This window comes from Trachemys scripta, chromosome 1 (genome assembly GCF_013100865.1).
Source record: "Trachemys scripta elegans isolate TJP31775 chromosome 1, CAS_Tse_1.0, whole genome shotgun sequence".
Lineage (NCBI taxonomy): Eukaryota > Metazoa > Chordata > Testudines > Emydidae > Trachemys > Trachemys scripta.
In genome coordinates this window covers 285,607,672-285,629,220 of record NC_048298.1, presented here as the reverse complement: position 1 = coordinate 285,629,220, position 21,549 = coordinate 285,607,672, and the positions used below count along the sequence as shown (strand labels likewise).

At 46.2% G+C, this 21,549-nt stretch overlaps 1 protein-coding gene across 1 annotated transcript in view; it reads right to left on the bottom strand.

Annotated features, from left to right (window-relative positions):
- Positions 1-14,676, bottom strand: part of DNAJC15 (DnaJ heat shock protein family (Hsp40) member C15) — a 43,830-nt gene extending 29,154 nt beyond the window's left edge. The window contains exons 1-3 of the mRNA XM_034758424.1: positions 14,469-14,676; positions 3,409-3,460; positions 1,505-1,578 (exon numbers count right to left, since the gene is read on the bottom strand). Coding sequence (XP_034614315.1) covers positions 1,505-1,578; positions 3,409-3,460; positions 14,469-14,570 — 228 coding nt within the window. The 5' untranslated portion in view covers positions 14,571-14,676. The remainder of the gene's footprint in view (positions 1-1,504; positions 1,579-3,408; positions 3,461-14,468) is intronic.
- Positions 14,677-21,549: the final 6,873 nt, after the last annotated feature.

The following is a 21,549-nucleotide window of genomic DNA, read 5'->3' as shown; positions in this document are numbered from 1 at the left end:
CCTGTTGCTCCTGGTAGCAAACAGATTGACTTGGGGAAACCCCCACCTTTGGAAGATGGAATATATGACATCCAGACACATGGCCCACTCGTGATTGCGGAGGTAGTCCGCTAGTTTGTTCTGCACACTTGGGAGATAGCCCACTCCATTCACCTGGAGGCATTCTATGCAGAACTCCCATAGCTGATGAGCTTCCCGACATAATGGGGGAAGAGCAGGCTCCACCTTGCTTGGTGATGTAAAAAATGGCCAAGGTGTTGTCCGTCATTACCGCCACACACTGGAATTGGAGCTGGGATAGCAAGATTTGGCATGCTAGCTGTACTGCTCTGAGCTCTCTGATATTGATATGGAGGGAGAGCTCATCCTGCGACCATAATCCTTGTGTCTGGAGCTCTCCCAGATGCGCCCCCCAACCCAGAACTGACGTGTCCATTACTAGGGACAAGGAGGGCTGGAGGCTTTTGAAGGGGACTCCCTTGCACACTGTGCAAAGGTTGAGCCACCACTGGAGGGACTCGAGTACTTGGTCTGGCATCGTGACCACAGATTCCAGGCTGTTGCGCCCCAGGCAGTATACAGACGTGAGCCATGCTTGAAATGGTCTGAGCCTCAGTCTGGCATGTAGACCACATAAGTGCAAGTTGCCATGCGGCCAAGGAGACTCGGGCATCCCCTCGCGGTAGTGGTCAGCTACCTCCTGAGGTTTTGGATAATGTCTGTCATGGTCTGAAATCAGATCTCTGGCAGGAGCGCCCTTGCCTGCACCAAGTCCAGCACCGCACCAATGAATTCTATTCTTTGAGTCGGTGACAAGGCTGACTTGTTCACGCTGAGGAGTCCCAGCCTCTCAAAAGAAGCTCTGACTAGTCAGACTTTAGACTCCACCAGCTCCCTGGTGCGCATCATGAGTAGCCAGTTGTCGAGGTAGGAATATACCTGCACCTGTCTCCTGCGGAGGAATGCTGCTACGACCGACATACACTTGGTGAACACTCGGAAGGCTGTCGACAGACCGAAGGGGAGGACCATGAATTGAGAGTATTTGTAGCTGGCTACAAACTGCAGAAATCGTCTGTGTGCCAGCCGAATAGCTATGTGAAAATATGCGTCTTTCATGTCAAGGGCGGCATACCAGTCTCCCGGATCCAGGGAAGGGATAATAGTGCTGAGGGAGACCATGCAGAACTTCAGCTTCACCGTGAACCTGTTGAGCTCTCACAGGTCTAGAATGGGTCTGAAACCCCCCCTTTGCCTTGGGGATTAGGAAATTGCCCCATAGCACCTGAGAAACCTTGTCCATTGCCCCTATGTTGAGGAAAAATTCATCTGGAAGCATTTAAAACTACACCGAACAAAGCATTGGAGCATGTAGCACTGAGAATAATCTTGCACTGGAAAACCTAACTAGATATCCTAAAATGTTTTTCTTCAATTTTAAATCATGTTTGTGATTTTAAATAGAATTTTAATTTTTTTATGGTAAAATAACTTCTAAACTTACAGCGGTTGCAATCTTCTTTGCTCTTTCTGTCAATATTTGTTCCAGTGGTTTCCAGACCTGGAAAGCATAGCGACCTGAAAAACAATTAAATAATAATTTAAAAAAATCAAACTTCACTTAAAGGAACCTTTACAGATGTTCACCTGTGCAAACACTTATTTTGCAAGCATAATACCAGTACAGGACTTTTAGTCTAAAAATCAAAGCCATCTCCATTTTTAATCTATTCATGTCATTTGTTTGCTGACAAGCACTGTAGCACTTTACAGCTTTTCAAGATGTTCCCTGAGCTGTCAGTTTATAGTCCGGTCCAGAACAGTTCTCTGAGGAGTTTGCAATAGGTTGCATTTTTCAATCTTTATATTAAGAAGAGGGGGAAAGTTTGGTTTTTTATCTAAAAAGAAAGTAATGAATTGCAAGATTCACAATGTTTGTTTCCCCTGGCCAATATATTCAGATATATTTGGCTAGGATAAACTGAGATATTTGCCTTGTAAATTGTAGGAAATACTGCAATTAGCAATTATAGCTTGTATTTGTAATGTAATTTACCAAAATAAGTACAGGCCAGAAGGAACCCCGATCCTCCCACGTAACATGGGCCATAGAATTTCAACCTGTAATTCTTGAATTAAACCCAATAATTTGTGGTTGAACTAGAATCTATCTTTCAAATTAATATCTCATCTTGATTTAAAGATTTAAAGAGATGGAGAATCTACCACTTCCCTCAGTAAATTGTTCCCCAAGTTCCCTCTAAGCTGCACATCCGCACAGCTGCCTATTAAGCCCCACGCAGGGACTCAGGGCTGTGGCGGGGAGAGATGCCTCTCCCCCAGTGCGTACCTGCCCCGACAGGGAGAGGCGCCCCTCCCCGCCGGCACCAGTGCGGACCTGACCCGGACTTGCCACAGCCAGGGGAGAGGAGCCCCTCCCTCAGCCCAGCCCAGCCCCACTGGAGCTGCCGTGACTGGGGAGAGGCACCTCTCCCCCGGCCCCGAGCTGCATCCCTGGCCCCAGCCGAAAGCCCGCACACACACACCCCTGCATCCTCAACCTCTGCCACAGCCCTGAGCCCCCTCCCACACCCCAAACCCCTCATCCCCAGCCCCACCCCAGAGCTTTCACCCCTAGCCGGAGCCCTCACTCCCTGAACCCAATCCTCTGCCCCAGCCCTCAGCCCCCCCCCGCACCCCCAAATCCCCCCCCCCGCCCCCCCCCCCCCCCCCCCGCCCCCCCCCCCCCCCCCCCCCCCCCCACATCCCAACCCTCTGCCCCAGCCCTGAGCCCCCTCCCACACTCCAAACCCTTTGGCCCTACCTCCACCACATTAAATTTTGTTATGTGCACCAATATGAAGATAATTTGTCACACATCACCTCCATATTGGTACACATAACAAAATTCATTCCGCACATGGCCATAAAAAATTAGAGGGACACTGGTTGTTCCTATGGTTAATTACCTTCACTGCTAAACCTTGCTAGACAAATTCAAAGTGGGGAAAAGGCGCACCACCTCTCTGCCACTGCATCTTGTTATGCCTTTGTAAACTAGATTAAAGAGCACTCTATTAACCCATATCCTCCTTCTCTGTAGGTACTTGTAGACTGTGATGAAGTCACCTCTTATTATCTTTGATGGCTAAACACATTCAACTTCATTAGATCAGGTTTTCCAGACATAAACCATTCTTGTAGCTCTTTTCGGAACCCTTCCAATTTTTCTACATCCCTCTTCAAGGGTGGACACTAAGATTGGACACAATATTCCAGTTATAGTCTCACCAGTGGCACATGGAACCTCCCTACTCCAACTTCTTATGCTCCTGCTTATATATCGCATTAGCCCTTTTGGGCACAGTATCACACTGGGACCGCATGTTCAGATGGCTGTTCAGTTACCTGCAAATGCAACAGCTGCAACACCCAGGCCAACTGCCATCATAGTTCTGGCCTATAACAGAAAAATTGAGTCAGTATAAAATTTAAGTTCTGATTTTAAATAAATTGTAAATCTGTTTCAACAGCGAGCATTTCTGTAGTCTGAATGTGCATACCATTTGGTCTACTTCTGTAAACCCTTTAGTGAATCTTCTAATAAGGTTTAATATTTTATTATTTTATTATAAAAGGAAATTACAACCTTTTCTTCATGTATTTTAACTTTGGAATGCAGCAATACGTGCAGTGTGTAAAAATGTAATAAAATCTTGGATACGTTTTAATGCATGAAATTAGAAACACTGAAAACACTGGAAAATGAAACAGCTTTCATTGTTCTGTGGCATTATTTAACCTCTGACAAAACTTCATGTTTAGCTTAAAACTGACTTACTAGCGTGTCACAATTATGTGATTTGCTAAAACATTTTCACGGGAGATAATATAAAATGACACGCAAACCATTCTGCTAGGGTTACTTGAAATAATTCACACAGTAAAACTCCAATTTAGTTTAAAAGGACACAGATAACAGTAAACCCTATAATATTAACTCAAAAAAACTGGGTGGTTGGATTGTGATTATGAATGGAATAAAGTTTGCATTAGGGCTTTGCACAGGAATCTCATTATGACAGAATTTCTGGGATTAGGAAAGGGAGTATTAACTCAGGCACAGTCCCTAGACCAGGGATCAGCAACCTTTGGCACACGGTTCGCCAGGGTAAGCACCCTGGTGGGCCCGGTTTGTTTACCTGCCACGTCCGCAGGTTCGGCTGATCGCGGCTCCCACTGGCCACGGTTCACCATCCCAGGCCAATGGGGGCTGTGGGAAGCAGCAAGGGCTGAGGGATCTGCTGGCCGCCGCTTCCCGCCGCCCCCCGCCGCCCCCATTGGCCTGGAGCAGCAAACCGCGGCCACTGGGAGCCGCGATAGGCTGAACCTGCGGACGCAGCAGGTAAACAAACTGGCCCGGCCCACCAGGGTGCTTACCCTGGCGGGCCGCGTGCCAAAGATTGCCGATCCCTGCCCTAGACTTACACAATAATAACTGGGAGAACTACCAACCTTTGGTACTCCTTCCCCAGTGCAATCAGCATTAGCTACAGCTGAGGTCACAAGGGTAAAATAGGGTCTACAGGGATATGTCTACCCTGCAGCTGGGAGCCTCCCAGCCTGAACAAACACATACTATCTGTGCTTCAGCTATCGGATTCAAAAAACAACATGAATGTTGTAGCATGGGAGATGGTGTGACCTAGCTTCTCAAGTACAAGACTGAGCCAACCACCCTAGGTCTGTACTTTGGTGGCTAGCCCATGCCGCCATGTGCACACTGCTTTTTTTAGCACACTAGCTTGAACAGAGCTAGTGCATTAGTCTATCCAGCCTGGGAGATCTACAATGCAGCTGGGAGTATAATACTGCCTTAGGGCCTTCTAGTCCTCTGTCCCTCAGACAGACCCAATCAAGGCAAAAAGTTCGGGAAGCTCTTGTTTTCCCTCCCACTACCTCCACATGGGGCACAGAAGCTGAGAGAAAGCTCGTGGGGGTGTATTTTTGAAACTCGATGTTCTTCCCCAAAGCAGCTACCTTTGTCTTCCTGCTTCAAAGGGAGCCCTTGACTTGTCCTCCTGGCTCCTATTCCTCCTGGCAAGCATCAGCCTGCAGTCTTTGTTTTGTTTCATATCTTGAGACCCCATTCCTTCTGACTCCCCAGGCAAGTCATTAGAGCTCTGAAACTTTTGGAGACAGATGGGATTTCCACCCCGTAAAGATCAGAATTGGAGGGATTGGGGCGAGGGGGGGGGGGGAAGAAGAGAGGAAAATCATAGAAACCGCTATACCAAATCAGTGGTCCATCTATTACAGTATCCTATCTTTGACAATGGCCAGTAATGGATGCTTTAGAGAAAGGTGTATTAAACTTCATAGACAAATATTTAATAACCGCCAACAAGAGAGGCTTCTTCCTAACCTCTATCAATTAGTCATTGGATTCTGCTTGAAGCATGGGACTTATATCAGTCCTAAAAGAGGTTTTCTTCCTATATTTCATTTAGTTTTTCTGTAACTGTCAACATTCTCATTATCTATTTAAATATCTAATCCTACTTTGAATGTAATTAGGCTTTTGGTCTCAATGTTAGCATAAAGTTTCACATGTTAATTGTGTAAAAAAAGTTTATAATCAGTTTTACAGTTGTTATATAGTGTCATGAAATTTCCCCTTGTACTATGGAGAAGGGTAAACAGGAGCACCCAATTTACTTTCACCATACCATTTATTATTTTTATATTCCCTCTTATTTATCTCCTCTTTAAATGTAATAGTCACAATCTTTTCAACCATGTGTCACACGGAAGTCTCGTCAGGCCTTTAATCACTTCAGAGCTGTTTTTGAACCTCTTCTATTTCTGCTCTCTCTTTTGAGATAGGTGACCAGAACTTGACAAAGTATTTCAGGAGAAGGCATCATACTGATACATAATTGCATTATACTATTTTTAGTATCCTTTTTGTTTTGCTGTGTACTAAGTAAAGACTTTCATTGAACTGTCCAAGTAACAGCTACATCTTTTTTCTGAGTTAAGAGCCCAGCAACATGTGAAAGTAGTTAGTTCTCTTTATTCCATCCAATGTTTATTATTTTGAATTTGTCAAAATTAAATGTCACCTGCCATTGTGTTGGATATTGGCCTAACTTTGTTAGGTCCCTCTGAAATTCCTTCATTTTTATTTATTCTTGAATAAGCAAAATATTTTTTCATCTGTTAAATTGCCACTTTACTGTTCACTTTTCCAGATAACTGATAAACACCACCAGTCCTAATGTGGAATGTTACAATTTTTTCAGAAGTTGTGAATGGAGGTTCAGAAATATCCAGGTTAACTGTATCTTGAAAAAAATCTGATAAACAGCTCATGGTATAATTTTTTAGTTTGCTGGATAAAAATGGGTACAGATTTCTTAAATAAAAATTAAAGAGTCACTCAATTGAACTGGTTTAGGCACACTATGGAAGTATATTATTGAAATCTTCCATACACTAATCAAGGACTCAACTGTTATTTCAGTATTTTTAGTGCTAAACTGAAGTTTCTACTGTAGAAAAATCCACTAAAAATCTAAGTTGATAATTCTATATTCTTCCACATGACCCAAGATCAATCTAAATCTATACATAAAAATACTGTGTCATTAAATGACAGATCATGAGGTCCAGTAGAATGAACAGTAACTCCAAGTACCTCTAATGACTCAATGAGTAGCCTGGAGTAAATCGTTTAGCCTTCCCTTTGTGTCCCCATCTGTACCCACTTATCTCAGCTGGATATTTTAAAGAATAATCAGTTTCTACACTGCTTTGAAACTGTAATGTGCTAAGTATTACTGATATCAAAAGCACAAATCTTGAATTAAGCTCACAGATTTCTTGTTGATGTTAAAAGGCAATTTACTAGCACTCTCAAGGGGACAAAGAGATTTATGTTATGAGACTAGTACCATCAAACTATTTTTTCCTCTCATTGCTTGAAAATAAGTTATACATGCAGCATAGTAGAAACTGTATGAATAAAGGGTCATTAACTTTCAACAGCATGCTTACTTAAGGTTTACATTTTGAAATGTGTACTGTTAAGGAATTTGTAAAATATAGGCTTTAGATGTAGCTACATTTAAAGTATTCCCTTAACAGCCAAGTAACAAATTAATGTCAAAGATGTATGAAGCTGTAATGGAACAGAAGACAAAAGCAGCTGACCCACAAACACTTCTTTCTTTTTTAGTGCATCAGCTCTCCTGGGTTAATCATTGATATATCCTATTGTGCTGATCTCAGTATTTTTATTCTTACTATTTAGTTCAATGTACAATAACAAAGCTTTTTGGATTCAGACAACAGCAAGGAAAGTGTTGCTGAATCAGCAAAGGCTAGATTTTTTTTCTCTTTTTTTTTAAAGAAATGCAGAGCAGAAGAGAGAGATTAGAAAGGCTGCTTCAGACATGACAGAACACACTGCTAGGTAATAAATAAAGGATGAAAAAGTGTTTACCCCCCTAAATAAATGTTATTTCCATTATATCAATTCAAACAACTTCATATACTGCAAGTGTACAGAGGCCAACTCATGACCCTTTAAAGATGTATTATTCAACAGCTTTTATTCTATAACACAACAACAAAAAGATGCAATGATTTAATTCCTCTCTCCACAAATTCTCAATCTACTGTGTTGCATTAACAGCAGTAACGAATCACAGAAACAAAGGGCTGGAAGGAAGCTCAAGAGGTCATCTAGTGAAGTCCATCTCACTGGGCTGAGGCAGAGACAATTATACCTAGACCAGATGTGAGAGACATAGGCGCCGACTTACTGAGTTGCCGGGGGTTGCCCAGCCCTCACTGCACCCCTTTCTCCAAGCCTCTACCAAGTCCCAGCATAGCTCGGACAAGAAAACTGGGAGGGTGGGCAAAGGTGGGGGGGTGGTAGCAGGGAAGTGGCACCTATTTCCCCCCTCCCCCCTCCAGCTGGCCCTTAGCACTCAGCAGGCACCCGAAGATGAGGCTGCCAGGGGCACAAAGACTGTGGGGCGCGCCCATAGGGCAGGGGGGAGGGGCCCACTGGGGCTTGAGCTCCATCCACCTGCCCCTCCCAACCCCGGCTGGGTGTCCGTCTGCCCGACCAGCCACTTCCCTCTCTTGTCGGTGCCGTGCGCTGCTGCCCCAGTCTCTGGCCTCAGCGCTAGCCCTGCCCAAACCCACCCCAACAAGGCACACTCCAGGCGCAGAGGCCAGAGACTGGGGCAGCAGTGTGCAGCACCAGCAGGAGAAGGACGCAGCCAGGCCAACAGACACCAAGCCAGGGTCGGGAGTCCCAGCTTGTGGATTCAAGGGGCTTCAGCCTCGATTAGGGTGGGCCTTGTTGGATGCTAAATAGGTAGCCCGTGGCCCGCCCAGGTCCACCTGTGGCTACACCCCCCACCTCTTTATGCTCCTCCCCACTTCTTCCTGTCCTCGCTCCTCCATCTCCCCCCCATCCCCTCCTACACTGGGAGGCACTAATTGGTGGACCTCCAGCAGGCAGGAGGCCCTGGGCAGGGAAGGGGCAGGCACTGACCCACAGGGCTCCCAGTGAGTGCTGAGCACCCACTGTTTTTTTCCCCATGAGTGGTCCAGCCCTGGAGCACCCACAGCGTCAGCACTTATGGTGTCAGATGTTTTTCAAACCTGTTCTTCTAAATCTCCATTGACAGGAATTCCACATCCTCCGTTGGTAACCTATTCCAGTACTTAACTATCCTCGTAATTAGAAAGTTTTTCCTAATATCTGACCTAAATCTCCCTTGATGCATATTAAGCCAGATCGCTTCTTGTCCTCCCCTCAGTGGACATGGAGAACAATTGAAGAAGTATCTATAAATGTAAAATTTCTGTAATCCATAATTCTGCGATGTTCCATTCAATGAAGGGATTAGAGGAAAGAAAAAGTAAAACATCGACTATATCGAATTTCCGGCCACATGTAAAGTTTTATTGCAGGACTATTGTGCAGGAATAACAATGGCCCTGTACTAACAGAACCACCTGATACTAATGTAAAACCAGTCTCTACATTAATTTTTTAGGACATATCAGTTTACACAGAAGAGTCAAAGCATGGAGCTTTGAATCCTATGAGTAGGGCACTATGAAATTCACATTAGTAAGAACATGGACCGAATCATGGAAACGAAATATTAACGTGGCATCCTGCTCTCCCCAGCACTAGGACCAGAGTTATGTGCAGCCACACTTAAAGAGAGTCCAGCTGCTCCGGATTGGGAGCCTCAGGAACCTCCTGATCTGCTGCGCAGAGCCAGGGGGCAGAGGGCTAATGTTTGGGTGTCCCCGTCCCTCACGCCGGTGAACCTGGTCTACACTGAGCAGGGGCGCACACACACACACACACACACACACACACATACTCTGTCTTTCTTTCACACACACTCCCCGGACATACATACACACAACCACTCACACATTCCCCCAACACACACACCGTCTCTCTCACACACCCCCCCCCCCCCCCACACACACACAGGCGCTCTCTCACAGACTTCTCCTCTCCCTCCCCCACTTCTGTGGACTTCTTGTGTTACTGGTTTTTAGGCCTTTAAGTGGCTAAAGTCTATGGCAAAGGACAGGGAAAGAGAAAGCACTGATCTGGCCCATCAGAACTGATAAGATTTGGCTATTGATACTGGCTTAGGACCCAGTTCAGCAAGGTACTTAAGCATGTGCTTAACTTTAAATATGTAAGTAGTCCCTTTGAAATCAAAGTTGACTTAGGCATGTCCCTTAGTTTGATTTTGAATTAACTGTAAAAGAAATAAACTTGAAATCTAATCAGTTTCAAAAAGCGAAAGAGAAGTAGTTTCAGGTACCCCATCTGGCAAGTCCCATGCCAATTTCTGTATTCCTACAATCACATTTTCCTATTTTTAGAAACATCTCTCTCACACATTTGTGTGCATCTTTCCTGCTGAAACAGGGGAAGCTGACCAATATATTCTATTAAAACCTCCTTTAGAGAGCAGTATCAGTCAAACTCTTTGAAAAATGAATAACTAGCTCAATCCTCAAGGAGTCATCACTCGACCCTGGAGACCTCATGCTGTCTCCAAAATCCCATTCCTGGACAAAACAATTCAGAAAGTAGTAACCATCAAGCTCCTACATACTGTGATGGCCAGGATCCTGGATGCTTCAGTCAGATTCAAGCTAGGGCAGAGACAGTCCTAGTGGCCCTAAAAGATGGACATGGTACGTACACAGGCACAATGCCCATGTTCATATTGCTGGGTTTCTCTGCTAAACGCCTAACCACAAGATAATGCTAACCTGCCTAACTGGCATAACAGGAGTATATGGTACAGCACTACAGTCACTTGAATCATTCCTCTTCAACAGACCTCAGAACAGTGATGTCTAATTACTCCTTCTCTCCATAGGCCCTCACCTGCTGAATCCCAGAGAGATTCAGATCACCCCTGTCTGCTTTTCAATATATACAAAACCACTGGGAGAAATAGTGACATACTATGGGCTCAGCTGCCAATAATATGCTGATGACTAGAGCCCTACTAAATTCATGGATATGAAAAATGCCTCATGAACCATGAATCTGATTTTCTCCATAAAATCTGGTGCCCAGTCAGGGGCTCCTACCCTGTGCAGGGCTCCAGCTGTTAGTCCCAGCTGGGGATGAGGCAGGACAAGACTTTCTCTTCCCTGGCAGGGGCTGCTCTCAGGGCGGGTCAGACATACCTCCAGGAACCTCCCCTGGCTGCAGCAGTCAACCCCCCACATGGTGAGGCTGCATCTCCAGCTGTCACCCCTCCAAACACTGGGGCGGAAGACTGTCAGGAAAACCAGACATATGGTAACCCACCCCCCAGACCTGATGACCCACACTTCTGTGCTGGTGGCACTGGCTTTAGAGCTAGCTGCCCAGCTCTGAAGGCAGAAGTAAGGGTGGCAATCCCACTACCCCCCTACAATAACCTTGTGACCCAGCCTCCCCCGGCCCCGACCGCCTTTTGGGTTTGGACTCCCACAGTTACAACACTGTGAAATTTCAGATGTAAACAGAAAATGACTAATTTTAAAATCCCCTGGTCGTGAAATTGACCAAAATGGACTGAATTTGGGCCCTATTGATGACACTCAGCTACAAGATTTTTCACCACTGATGCAACCATCCTCACTAAGATATCACAAAGCCTACAGAACATCAGCTCTTAGATTAAGTGTAGTTGATTCAAACCAATGCCAAGCAAGACTGAAAATGATTAAACTTTTTGAAGAACTAGCTGAGATACAGTCGACACCATCCATTGAAGGCATGCAACCCCTATTCATTGAATCACTGCAAAGCCACCTTCTAAAATCTGACTTCTCACTAAGCTTGGATGATCAGGTAGCATCAGTGAATAAAAATGCCTTCTTTCACCTACCTAGACTCATAGACTTTAGACTCACAGACTTTAAGGTCAGAAGGGACCATTATGATCATCTGGTCTGACCTCCCGCATGATGCAGGCCACAAAGCCGTCCCTACCCTTTCCCTTGACTCTGCTGTTGAAGTCCACAAATCCTGTGGCTTAGAGACTTCAATTAGCAGAGAATCCTCCTGCCATCGATCCCCGCCCCATGCTGCGGAGGAGCACTCTAGGAAACTTCCACCCTTCCTTTCCAACAAGGACCTGGCCACAGTGATCCATTCATTTTTCAGCTCTAGGCTGGAATACTGCCATTCACTGGAGCAAAATGCAGTGATACTGGAACAATTTTTCTAGTGTGGATACTGAAGACTGAAACCATGTATTTTGGTTATTACTATTTCAAGACAGGAGCTACAGCAGCACCCCCCAGCACTCCTAGTTTCAGCACCTATAGCTGAATGTGAAGACAATGGATTGGCTTCAAATAGTACAAAACATGGCTGCCCGCTTTCTCCAGGTTCTAGATCACCATGAGCACGTAAGGCCTGAATTCAAATCCCTACACTCGCACCTACTCAGTTTCAGATGCCACTTTAAGGCTCTGATGCTAATCGTCAAAGCAATTAATGCATCAGTCCCAGCTACATTAACTGAATTTCTATCTGTGAACCACTCTGACAGCAGTGCAAGGACAATGCAGATCACAAAACCCAGGATGAAGCACATGAGAGCTGGGAACAAAGAAATCCTCAGCTGAGGGGAACCGTCTATGCCAGGGGTCGGCAACCGCTTGCACGCGGCTCGGGCCAGGCCAGTTTGTTTACCTGCCGCGTCGGCAGGTTTGGCCGATCGCGGCTCCCACTGGCCGCGGTTCGCTGTCTCAGGCCAATGGGGGCGGCGGGAAGTGGCGCGGGCGAGGGATGTGCTGGCCGCGGCTTCCCACCACCCCTATTGGCCTGGGATGGCGAACCGTGGCCAGTGGGAGCCGCGATCGGCCAAACCTGCTGACGCAGCAGGTAAACAAACTGGCCCAGCCCACCAGAGTGCTTATCCTGGTGAGCTGTGTGCCAGAGGTTGCCAACCCCTGGCATAGACTCTATGGAATGAACTTCTAAAGGGGATTAGGTGAATCCTGAGTCTGACCCTCTCTAGAAAATACTGCAAAACTTGCCTCTTTGTTTTACCATAGCAAGAAAGACATGCACATCATCCTCCCCCCCCCAAAAACCAAACAAACAAAAAACAAAACAAAAACACACACAATGAAACAACCAACACAAGCACAACGCACAATACCCGAAGTGGAGTTTGGTCTCCCCTCTCCAGAAAGGGAAGAAGAACCAGAGACTACCAAATCCACTAGGAGTTTTACTATTGCTATTCACTTTATGTGAAAGGCACTCAGCTACTACAATGATGGATGGCAGTATTATAAAACCCTAAGAGAGACTACACAGAAAACAATGAACCTAACTATACATGAAGTGCTGTCAAAAGCACACAAAATGAATCTACTGAAGAAATGAAGAGATGGGGGGGGGGGGGCGGGAAGCTCTAAAATTATAGTAATCTTAACTTGTAATAACAGTGGATGAAAAATTCATACAGAAGTGATTTTTGAAAAATTGATAGTGTCCCTTCATAGTAGAAAAATTCTTTGCGCTACAGCAACACAAATAATGACATGAGCAAAACATATCACAGGGCATATTTTAAGTGGTGAAAGTTTCCCCATTGCACTAGAAGCATGTTTACTTTCAGTAATGCCAACTGTGGCCAATGTTTTAAAAACTGATCCATGTAATTGCTTCAATTTTATTTTTCACTGTTCCATGAACTGATCACCAAAACGCACATAAACAGACACAAGATAAGTGTACAAAATCTTTTCACTAGACCTAAAATTCAGCAGGCATTTTACCGCCATTTACTCCCCAATTTACCCAGTGCTTCATGGACTCTCTGTCTGATAAGAATTAAATTTCCTAAGTGTAACTCTCAGAGCTCAGAAAATAATTTAAATTTAGAATTAAAGTAATAAAACTAAAACATCAGATGAGAATTTTACAGATAATGCCTTTTATGTTATGCAAATAAAATAATCTTAGGCTCTGTCTCTACTAGGGAATAGATGTGTGGGAAACTCCTGTGTACACAGGCCCCATACTGTTGAAACAAGCTTTTTTCCCTAGATTCCAAGGCCAGAAGGGACCATTGTGATCATCTAGTCTGATCTCCTGTATAACACAGGCCATAGAACTTCCCCTAAATAATTTCTACAGCAGATCTTTTAGACAAATATCCAATCTTGATTTAAAAATTGTCAGTGATGGAGAATCCACCATGATGCTTGATAAACTGGTCCAATGGTTAATTATCACTCACTGTTAAAAAAAATTACCCCTTATTTCTAATCTGAAGTTGTTTTGCTTCAACTGCCTGCTGTTGGATCGTGTTACTTTCTGCTAGACTGAACAGCCTATTATTAAATATTTGTAGACACTCACAGACTATAATCAAGTCAAGTCACCCCTTTTAAGCACAAGGTCAGCACTAAGGTCTTAATCAACATGGAGCTTAAAATCTTGGCGGTAGCAGCCAGCTAGGGCAAGGCTCCCAATTTGGCTCCCACCGGTGGAGCTGTAACGTGTTAGCAGTGGTGGCACAGAACACGTGCCAGAGTGACACTAGTCACTAACCCATTTACCCTCTCAGGTGTATTTTCCTCCCCACCCCCTGACGCCGGCGTTCCCCGCAACGCACAAGCGTGATTTCCCGCAGTGCCCAGCGCCGGGCACCAGGCAGGCTCCTTTGCCCCAGGGAATTTTCCAGCCAGCGCCAAGGATTTATCCCTAACGGCTGCGGCGCGTGTGACCTCGGGCGGCGAGTCCCACTCGGGCCCCTTTCCCCGCGGCACAAAGCGGCGGGCATGGAAGGGCCGGACTGGCGGCGCGGAGCGGTAACCGCCATCTTAGTGGCTGGGGGAGGGGAAGGAGCGCGACAGACGCGGGCTCCTTGCCCCACACTTACCAGCCCCCTGTCCATGTCGGGCTCACCCTGCCGGCCGCCGCCGGGGACCCTCGCGTACTCAACGTAGCGCAGGGTCTCCGAGGGGGCCCCGGCACCTTCCATGACTGGCCGAAAGAATGAGGGCGCCGTACGGGGCCCCGCTAGGGACAAGCGCGCGCGGAGGGCGGAGACCACTAAACAAGCGCGATTCGCGCCGTGCCAGCCCCTCCCCCACTCGCCCTTCCTGTGGGGGGCGGGGCCAAGTGCGGGCGTCAGCCGCCTGTGCGAGCACCTCCCCGCCTGAGTCAGAGGGGTGGAGTGTGCGCGTGAGGCAGCCAGGCGGGGCTGGGGTGCCCGAAAGGGTTAAACTTAGTCCAGTCCCTGGGGGGAGGAGGGCACCCAAAGGGGGCATTCATAGGACACACTCTGACCCTGTCACTGGGCTGGGGTGGGGACAGAAAGAGGCTGCTAGTGTAGACAGGGCCTGTGAACACAGCCCCATGGGGCATTTAGTGCCTTCCAGAGTCAGCTATTGCCCCCTCCCAAGCTGGTTGGCCCCACAGAGTCTCCCTGCCCCCCAAATCTTCAAATGTGCCTTTCACATTGTTGTGTTTAAAAAAATGTAAAATAATACACATGGCTCATCGTGAAGTGTTGTCACCACTAAGACTCCCATGCGCACATGATAAATTACATCACCTTTCTACCTGTCCACTCCAATCCCCAAAAGAAGGGATAGGCCCAGAGGTGAAAGTCAGTACGACCCGGTACGGTGTACCGGCAAGAGCCAGTACGCTGTGCCGGATTCCCGGGCCCCTTAAAGTGGCGCCCAAGCCCCACTGCCGGAGCCCCGGGGTAGCAGCGCCAGGGCTCAGGCGGGGATTTAAAGGGCCCAGGGCTCCAGCCCCTGTGGGGAGCCCGGGCCCTTTAAAGTGCCACCCGAGCCCCACTGCCAGAACCCTGGGGTAGTGGCGGCAGGGCTCCCATGGTGATTTAAAGGGCTCTGAGCTCCGCTGTGGTAGCAGGGGTGATTTAAAGGCCCCGGGGCACCCAGCCGCAGCCGGAGCCCAGGGGCCTTTAAATCTTCTGGTTGAGGCCACGCCCCCTGCTCAGGACTCCGGAGTACCGGTAAGTCCTTTAAGTTACTTTCACCCCTAGATAGGCCTCTCGTTGTACCCTAAAGGTCAACAGGTTCAGGATATGTCACACCAGAGCAGAAAGCAAATTCGTGAGCCAAAGGCCCCCCAGTGAGAACACCTTGTTCCCATGTGCACAAATCTAGGAACTGTTTGTTTTCACTTTACCAGACCCTTTATCTGACTCCTCACTAATTTGTGGTGGATGAGGACAGGAAGACTCCCTCAGTGGATTTTAAGGGTTTGGTGTAATTCCTTCCTGAGGCCAGGGAGGATTTTGCAGTTTGTGTCCTTGATGGCAATTAATCTGTATTTGGAAGGTGACACTCAAAGTCCCTGTAATTCACTCCCACAACATTAGCTGCTCACTCTCCCAAATCCCAGGACAATTGAGGGGAAGGAGGATCAAGAGGAAGAAATGAAGGGATGAGAGATAATGGTAGGTAGAAACTGGAACAGAGAGGGGAGAGAGAACACTGAAAGTAAAGAGATCAGGAGAGAAAGGCCAAATCAAATCAGAAGGAAAAAAAATCTTGGCCTAGATAGAAGATTTCAGAGGAAGATGAAGAAAAAGAAAAAACATTTATAAATATGAAAAATTCAAGAAAAACTGGTCTGAGGGAAAACATAGACAATGAAAGAGACTAAAAATGCATGAGTGTTTCTTTCAAGTTAGTCAACTATGATATACACTTTTATACTTAAGTTTCACAAGTCTCTTGTAAATCTAGACCAGGGTTAGTCAATTATTTTTTGTCAAGGTCCAAATTTCTTGGTCAAGATATAGTCAAGATCCAGACTCCAGAGAAACATTTTTCACGGTGCAAGTGCCCCTGTTCAACAAACACCTACAATTCTGTGAAATATACCCAGGGCCTATTGCTTCTAATGTTATTGCATTAAATGAAAAATAAAATCAAACCACTGTGTGTAACCTGAAAATAACCCCCAAAAGAGGTGTAATATATTACATCTGAGACTTTGAAAAAGTTCTTAGATAAAATGTCAAATAGCATTAAAACACTTTCAGATAACTTTTAAGTTTTGAATGAGTTTTGTCAAATACAATTATTGTAGGCATATCTGTATATAGATAAACATATTCAAAACTTTTCAGCCTCTTGTGGTTTATATAACAGAATTAGAAAGAAAATAATACTTAGTACATATGAACTCTTTTATCTTTTATGATTCAAGTCTTTCCAATAACAAATACACACCCACCTACATGTGTATTAAGCAAAAGAATCATAAATAATTACTGTGACATACCTGTTATTACTGTAGTATCACTACTGAAAATGTAATTGTATACAGCAACACAAATTTAAAATAAAGTATGTGTGAATGATGTATAATTATACTACTGCCATCAGTGGGAAAAGTCCTCTGCTGTACAAGGGCCTTGAAATTTGGAGTGAGTTCAGTCAAGATAAGACAGAGGCAATTGCACAGACAATTATCAGTCAGAATGGAGTGATTATGTGATGTATTGTTGTTCGTTGTTGGGAATGCTGACTCACACACATATGTTGAGCCAAACATAGTCAAAATGTTAAATGCCATCTTCCTCAAGTGTGGATACATGGAGTCCAGCACAAGGGTTGTCCAGGAAGTTTCAGATGTCGTTTCAGTGTGCCGCACCTTAAGCACTTCATCCGCTTGTAATTCAGTAAACTCCAGCTGTAGTTTTGCTTTTCAACATCTGGAAAGTATGCTTTTGCTTGATCACACCAAGTACCATTTGCTTGTACAACAAATGGGTTCCTTACAAACAGGAAGATGGCTTTAACACTTTCAAATTCTTGGAACCTCTGCTGGAAGTTTTGAAGACGCCTGTCCAGAGATGATGCCATCTGATTCACGTCTGCAGTGTCCCGGCAGCTTAGCAACGTTGGGAAAGGCAATTTAGAAGAGATTAAGTTTGTTTTGAAATGAAGAGACACTGCTGTGGAGATCCACTACATTGCAATTTTGCCCCGTAGCTTTAAGTTGAAATCATTTAAGAGCCCTATTAAATAAAAGAAATGGACATACAGCGCTAACTGCACTGTGTCTCTCAAATCACAGCATTTGTCCACTGCCATGGAAAACAGCCTGCCTGGTGTTACCTAGCAGCTCTGTGTTTTTGGAGAACCAGGGCGCAGAACCCAGCCTGTGTGACTCACAAAAGACCTTCCCCCTCCTCCCCCCAGCCTCTGTTTGAACCAAATCTGCATCAAAAGAAAGACTTACAAAAAGCAATGAAAAGGCAGTGGGAGACACACCTAAACCCCTGGGCTAAGGATGACAGGATTAAGGAAACTCTTCTAGCCTCGTTTGCATTGAAGATGGGACAAAGAGGCATCTCCATTAGCATACGGAGATTCCAAGGCAAGAACTGCACGGAACTCTGGGACCAGAAAAGCAGGGAAGCACTGCATGATTGGGGATCTCTGCTCCAGATGTTAATGAACCCACGCCTGCACACACCCAGCTCAGTAGTTATCAGACCAATTCTAGTAATACACCTCTACCTTGATATAACGCTGTCCTCAGGAGCCAAAAAATCTTACTGCGTTGTAGGTGAAACCGTGTTATATCGAACTTGCTTTTGCCCCCCCGCTCCCCCTCGAGCACTGCTTTACCACGTTATATCAGAATTCGTGTTATATCGGGTCGCGTTATATCGAGGTAGAGGTGTAAATCCTTTATTGGTATCCAAAATAGTGAAGCTCCCTAATTGCATTGTGAGCTCCCTCCAAGGAACACCGCCCATAGCCAGAAATGATCATCTCCCATTGTTTAGACTGAGCAAAACAGCTTTGGTATACTCCCTTGAGCCATCAGTTTACATATAAACAAATCTAGTGTTCTTCCTTGAACCATTGTTTCTCTACAAAAACCCCTACCCATGCTCAAGGAAGTGTTGTGATGCCTGGATCCAAAATCTGCATCAGTTCCATTGGGACTTAATCTTCTCCTGACTGATCATGCTGGGGGCTCTGCATTCCAGCACTCTGGACCCTCAGTTACCACCACCACCTGGGACCCCCGATCAATTCAAGCTTCATGGAGTGGTGAGAACCCAGCTCTCTCTCTCTCTCTCTAAGTATAGCCTTCTGACCTTGACTTGTGTGATCAGTTATAGTTTTCTAAACCTGACTTTTATCATCAAATTTAAGTTAGATTTAATATTATAACTGTTTTGTTTGTTTGGCTCCCCTATGGTTATTACCTGGCAATAAATAACTTTCAGGATTAAACTGGTTGCCTCTCTCTCTCTCTCTCTCTCTCTCTCTCTCTCTCTCTCTCTCCCCTGCTCGTGGGTGTTTTTTGGTTTCCTCATTCACTCTGCAGCAACGCTCCTCGTACCTAAACTAAAAGATCCCTGCAGCACCCAAAAATCCTATGGGGTTTGCTCATTAAGTGGGTTACTACCAGAACAATTGTAACGTGAAACTGGAGCTAGGGACATGCTGAACCTGGGACATATGAGGGTGGCAGATTGAAAGTGCTGCTCAACCCAGCCTACTGCGTCCAGGGACATATAAGGGGTCAGCTTGGGAATGCTGATTAACCTGGTCCTCTCAGATGCGCTCTGTTAATGTGTGTGTGTGTGTATGTGTTCGTCTGATTCTGGGGCTGGAAGAACCCAGCCTTGGGGAACCAAGGTCCTGCAGGATAGCTCCATTGGGAGGGAACTTGCAGCAGGGAGAAGTCGAGCTCTGTATGAGAACATAAGTAACAAGCAGCACATTGATAGAAGTACAGAATCCCGCCCCCCCTTAAGAGTAACCCTAATAAATGAGCATACCCCAAGTAAAGAGCAAAGCTGGTAACACTGGCTATCCCAGGAGAATGAAGGAGAAAAGAAAGAGACACTTGAAAAGGAGAAACAGACACTAGAAAACACTGGTCACAGCATAAAAGCAGTCATCAGAGACCAACTTTTCCTGACCCAGAATTAAACCCTGGCTGTGGTAGTGAGAGTGCCAAATCCTACCACTAGGGAGAAGAGGGTAAAGGGCTCTTTGTGTCCAGGCTAGAGACCAGCTTGGGACATGTGTGAGATGGCCAGCAGAGTGAGGAGTGGCCAGAGGACAGGTCAAAGGCCCTTCCAGACCAGGCTCTGGAGAATGGAATTTGAAAAGATGCATGGGGAAGGAGAACAAAGGAGAAAAGAAAGAGACACTTGAAAAGGAAAAACAAGACACTAGCCACAGCCTGAAAGCAGTTGCTGGAGACCAGCCTTCCCTGACTGGGAATTGAACACAGGCTGCAGCAGGGAAAACACCAAAGCTTGATCACTAGACCATCATGGAGAAGCCCACAACAAGACCTTGGACAGCTTCTGCTCACACATGTGGGCTCTGCTGCCACTCAAGCATTGGGAACCTCAGCAGAGGAAATGCTGCACTCCAGCTAACTGCAGGGGATGGTCAGCCAGAATGGACCAGGGCCCCAGCAAAAGCCTCAGAAAGCTTTCTCTGAGGATCAAACTCAGGACCTCTAAATTATGAGACTGACATGCTACCTACCGTGCTAAGAAGGCCCCTTACCAAAAATCTTGCCACTGCCAGCTGCATGGTCACAGCCACCTAGGGTGACCAGATAGCAAGTGTGAAAAAGCGGGGGGGGGGGGGGGGGGGAGAGAGGTAATAGGAGCCCATATTAAAAAAAGCCCCAAATATCGGGACTGTCCTATAAAATCGGGACATCTGGTCACCCTACAGCCACCTGACAGCACACCAGTTCAGCTACAGGACAGTGTGTCACATCACCCACCTGAAGGCAGAAACAGCCCACCTGGCTACCTCATGGCTGAGCCTTCAAGAGAATGGCCAAACTGGGTCAAAACAGTGGTCCATCTGCCAAAGGAGCCTCCTTCTGACAGTGGCCCTTGCCAGAGGGCCCCCCCAGGAATGAAGCGGAGAGTGCAATTTTGCCTGAGCCATCCCTCATCGTAAACTCTTGCCATCTGGCAGCTGGAGGTTTGGGGACCCACAGAGCATGGCCTCACAGCCCTGACCGTCTTCACTAACAGCCATTGATGGGACCGACCCTCCACAAACTTATCTCCTGCTCTTTGGAACCCACTTACGCTTTTGGCCTTCACTACACACAGCCCAGGTCAAGCAGTTCCACAGGTTGACTGTGCCTTGTGTGAAGAAGTATCTCCTTTGCTTTGGTTTAAACCTGCTGCCCATTTATTTCATTTGGTGACCCCTACTTCTTGGTTTATGAGAAGGGGTGTCGAACACTTCCGTAGTCCCTTCATCTGCACCTTTCAGACCATCACCTTCCATTGAATCTTCTGTCTCTATGCTGAGGATGTTGTGAAGGCCAAGACTATAACAGGGTTTTAAAAAGAACTAAATAAGTTCATGGAGGGCAGATTCATCAATGGAGACTATCCGCGATGGATAGGGTTGATGTCCCTAGTCTCTGTTTTCCAGAAAGTGGGAATGGGTTATGGGATGGATCATGTGATGATTACCTGTTCTGTTCATTCCCTCTAGGGCACCTGGCATTGGCCACTGTCGGAAGACAGGATGCTGGGCTAGATGGACCTTTGATCTGACCCAGTATGGCTGTTCTTATGTCTTGTGGGAGATGGGGCCCCCACAACTACATTCAAGCTTTGGGCATACCAGGGATGGATATAGTGGTATTATGATTGCTTCTCTTATTATCTATCTTTCTCCTAATGCTTCCTAATATTTTCTTAGCTGTTTCCACTGCCTCTTCCTATCGAGAGGATGTTTTCAGAGAGTTAGCCACCATGACTCCAAAATCTCTTTGAGTGGGAACAGCTAATTTAGACCCCATTCTTAACTGGGAAGTGCACCAGGCCTTGCACTTCAGCCCCATCTGAGGCATGCGGGGACTCGGGGCTTCAGCCCCACACAGGGGGAAAAGGGTTCAGTCCTAGCGCATCTCCCATGGGGCTGAACCCTGAGTCCCATTGGGGCTGAAGCCCCAAG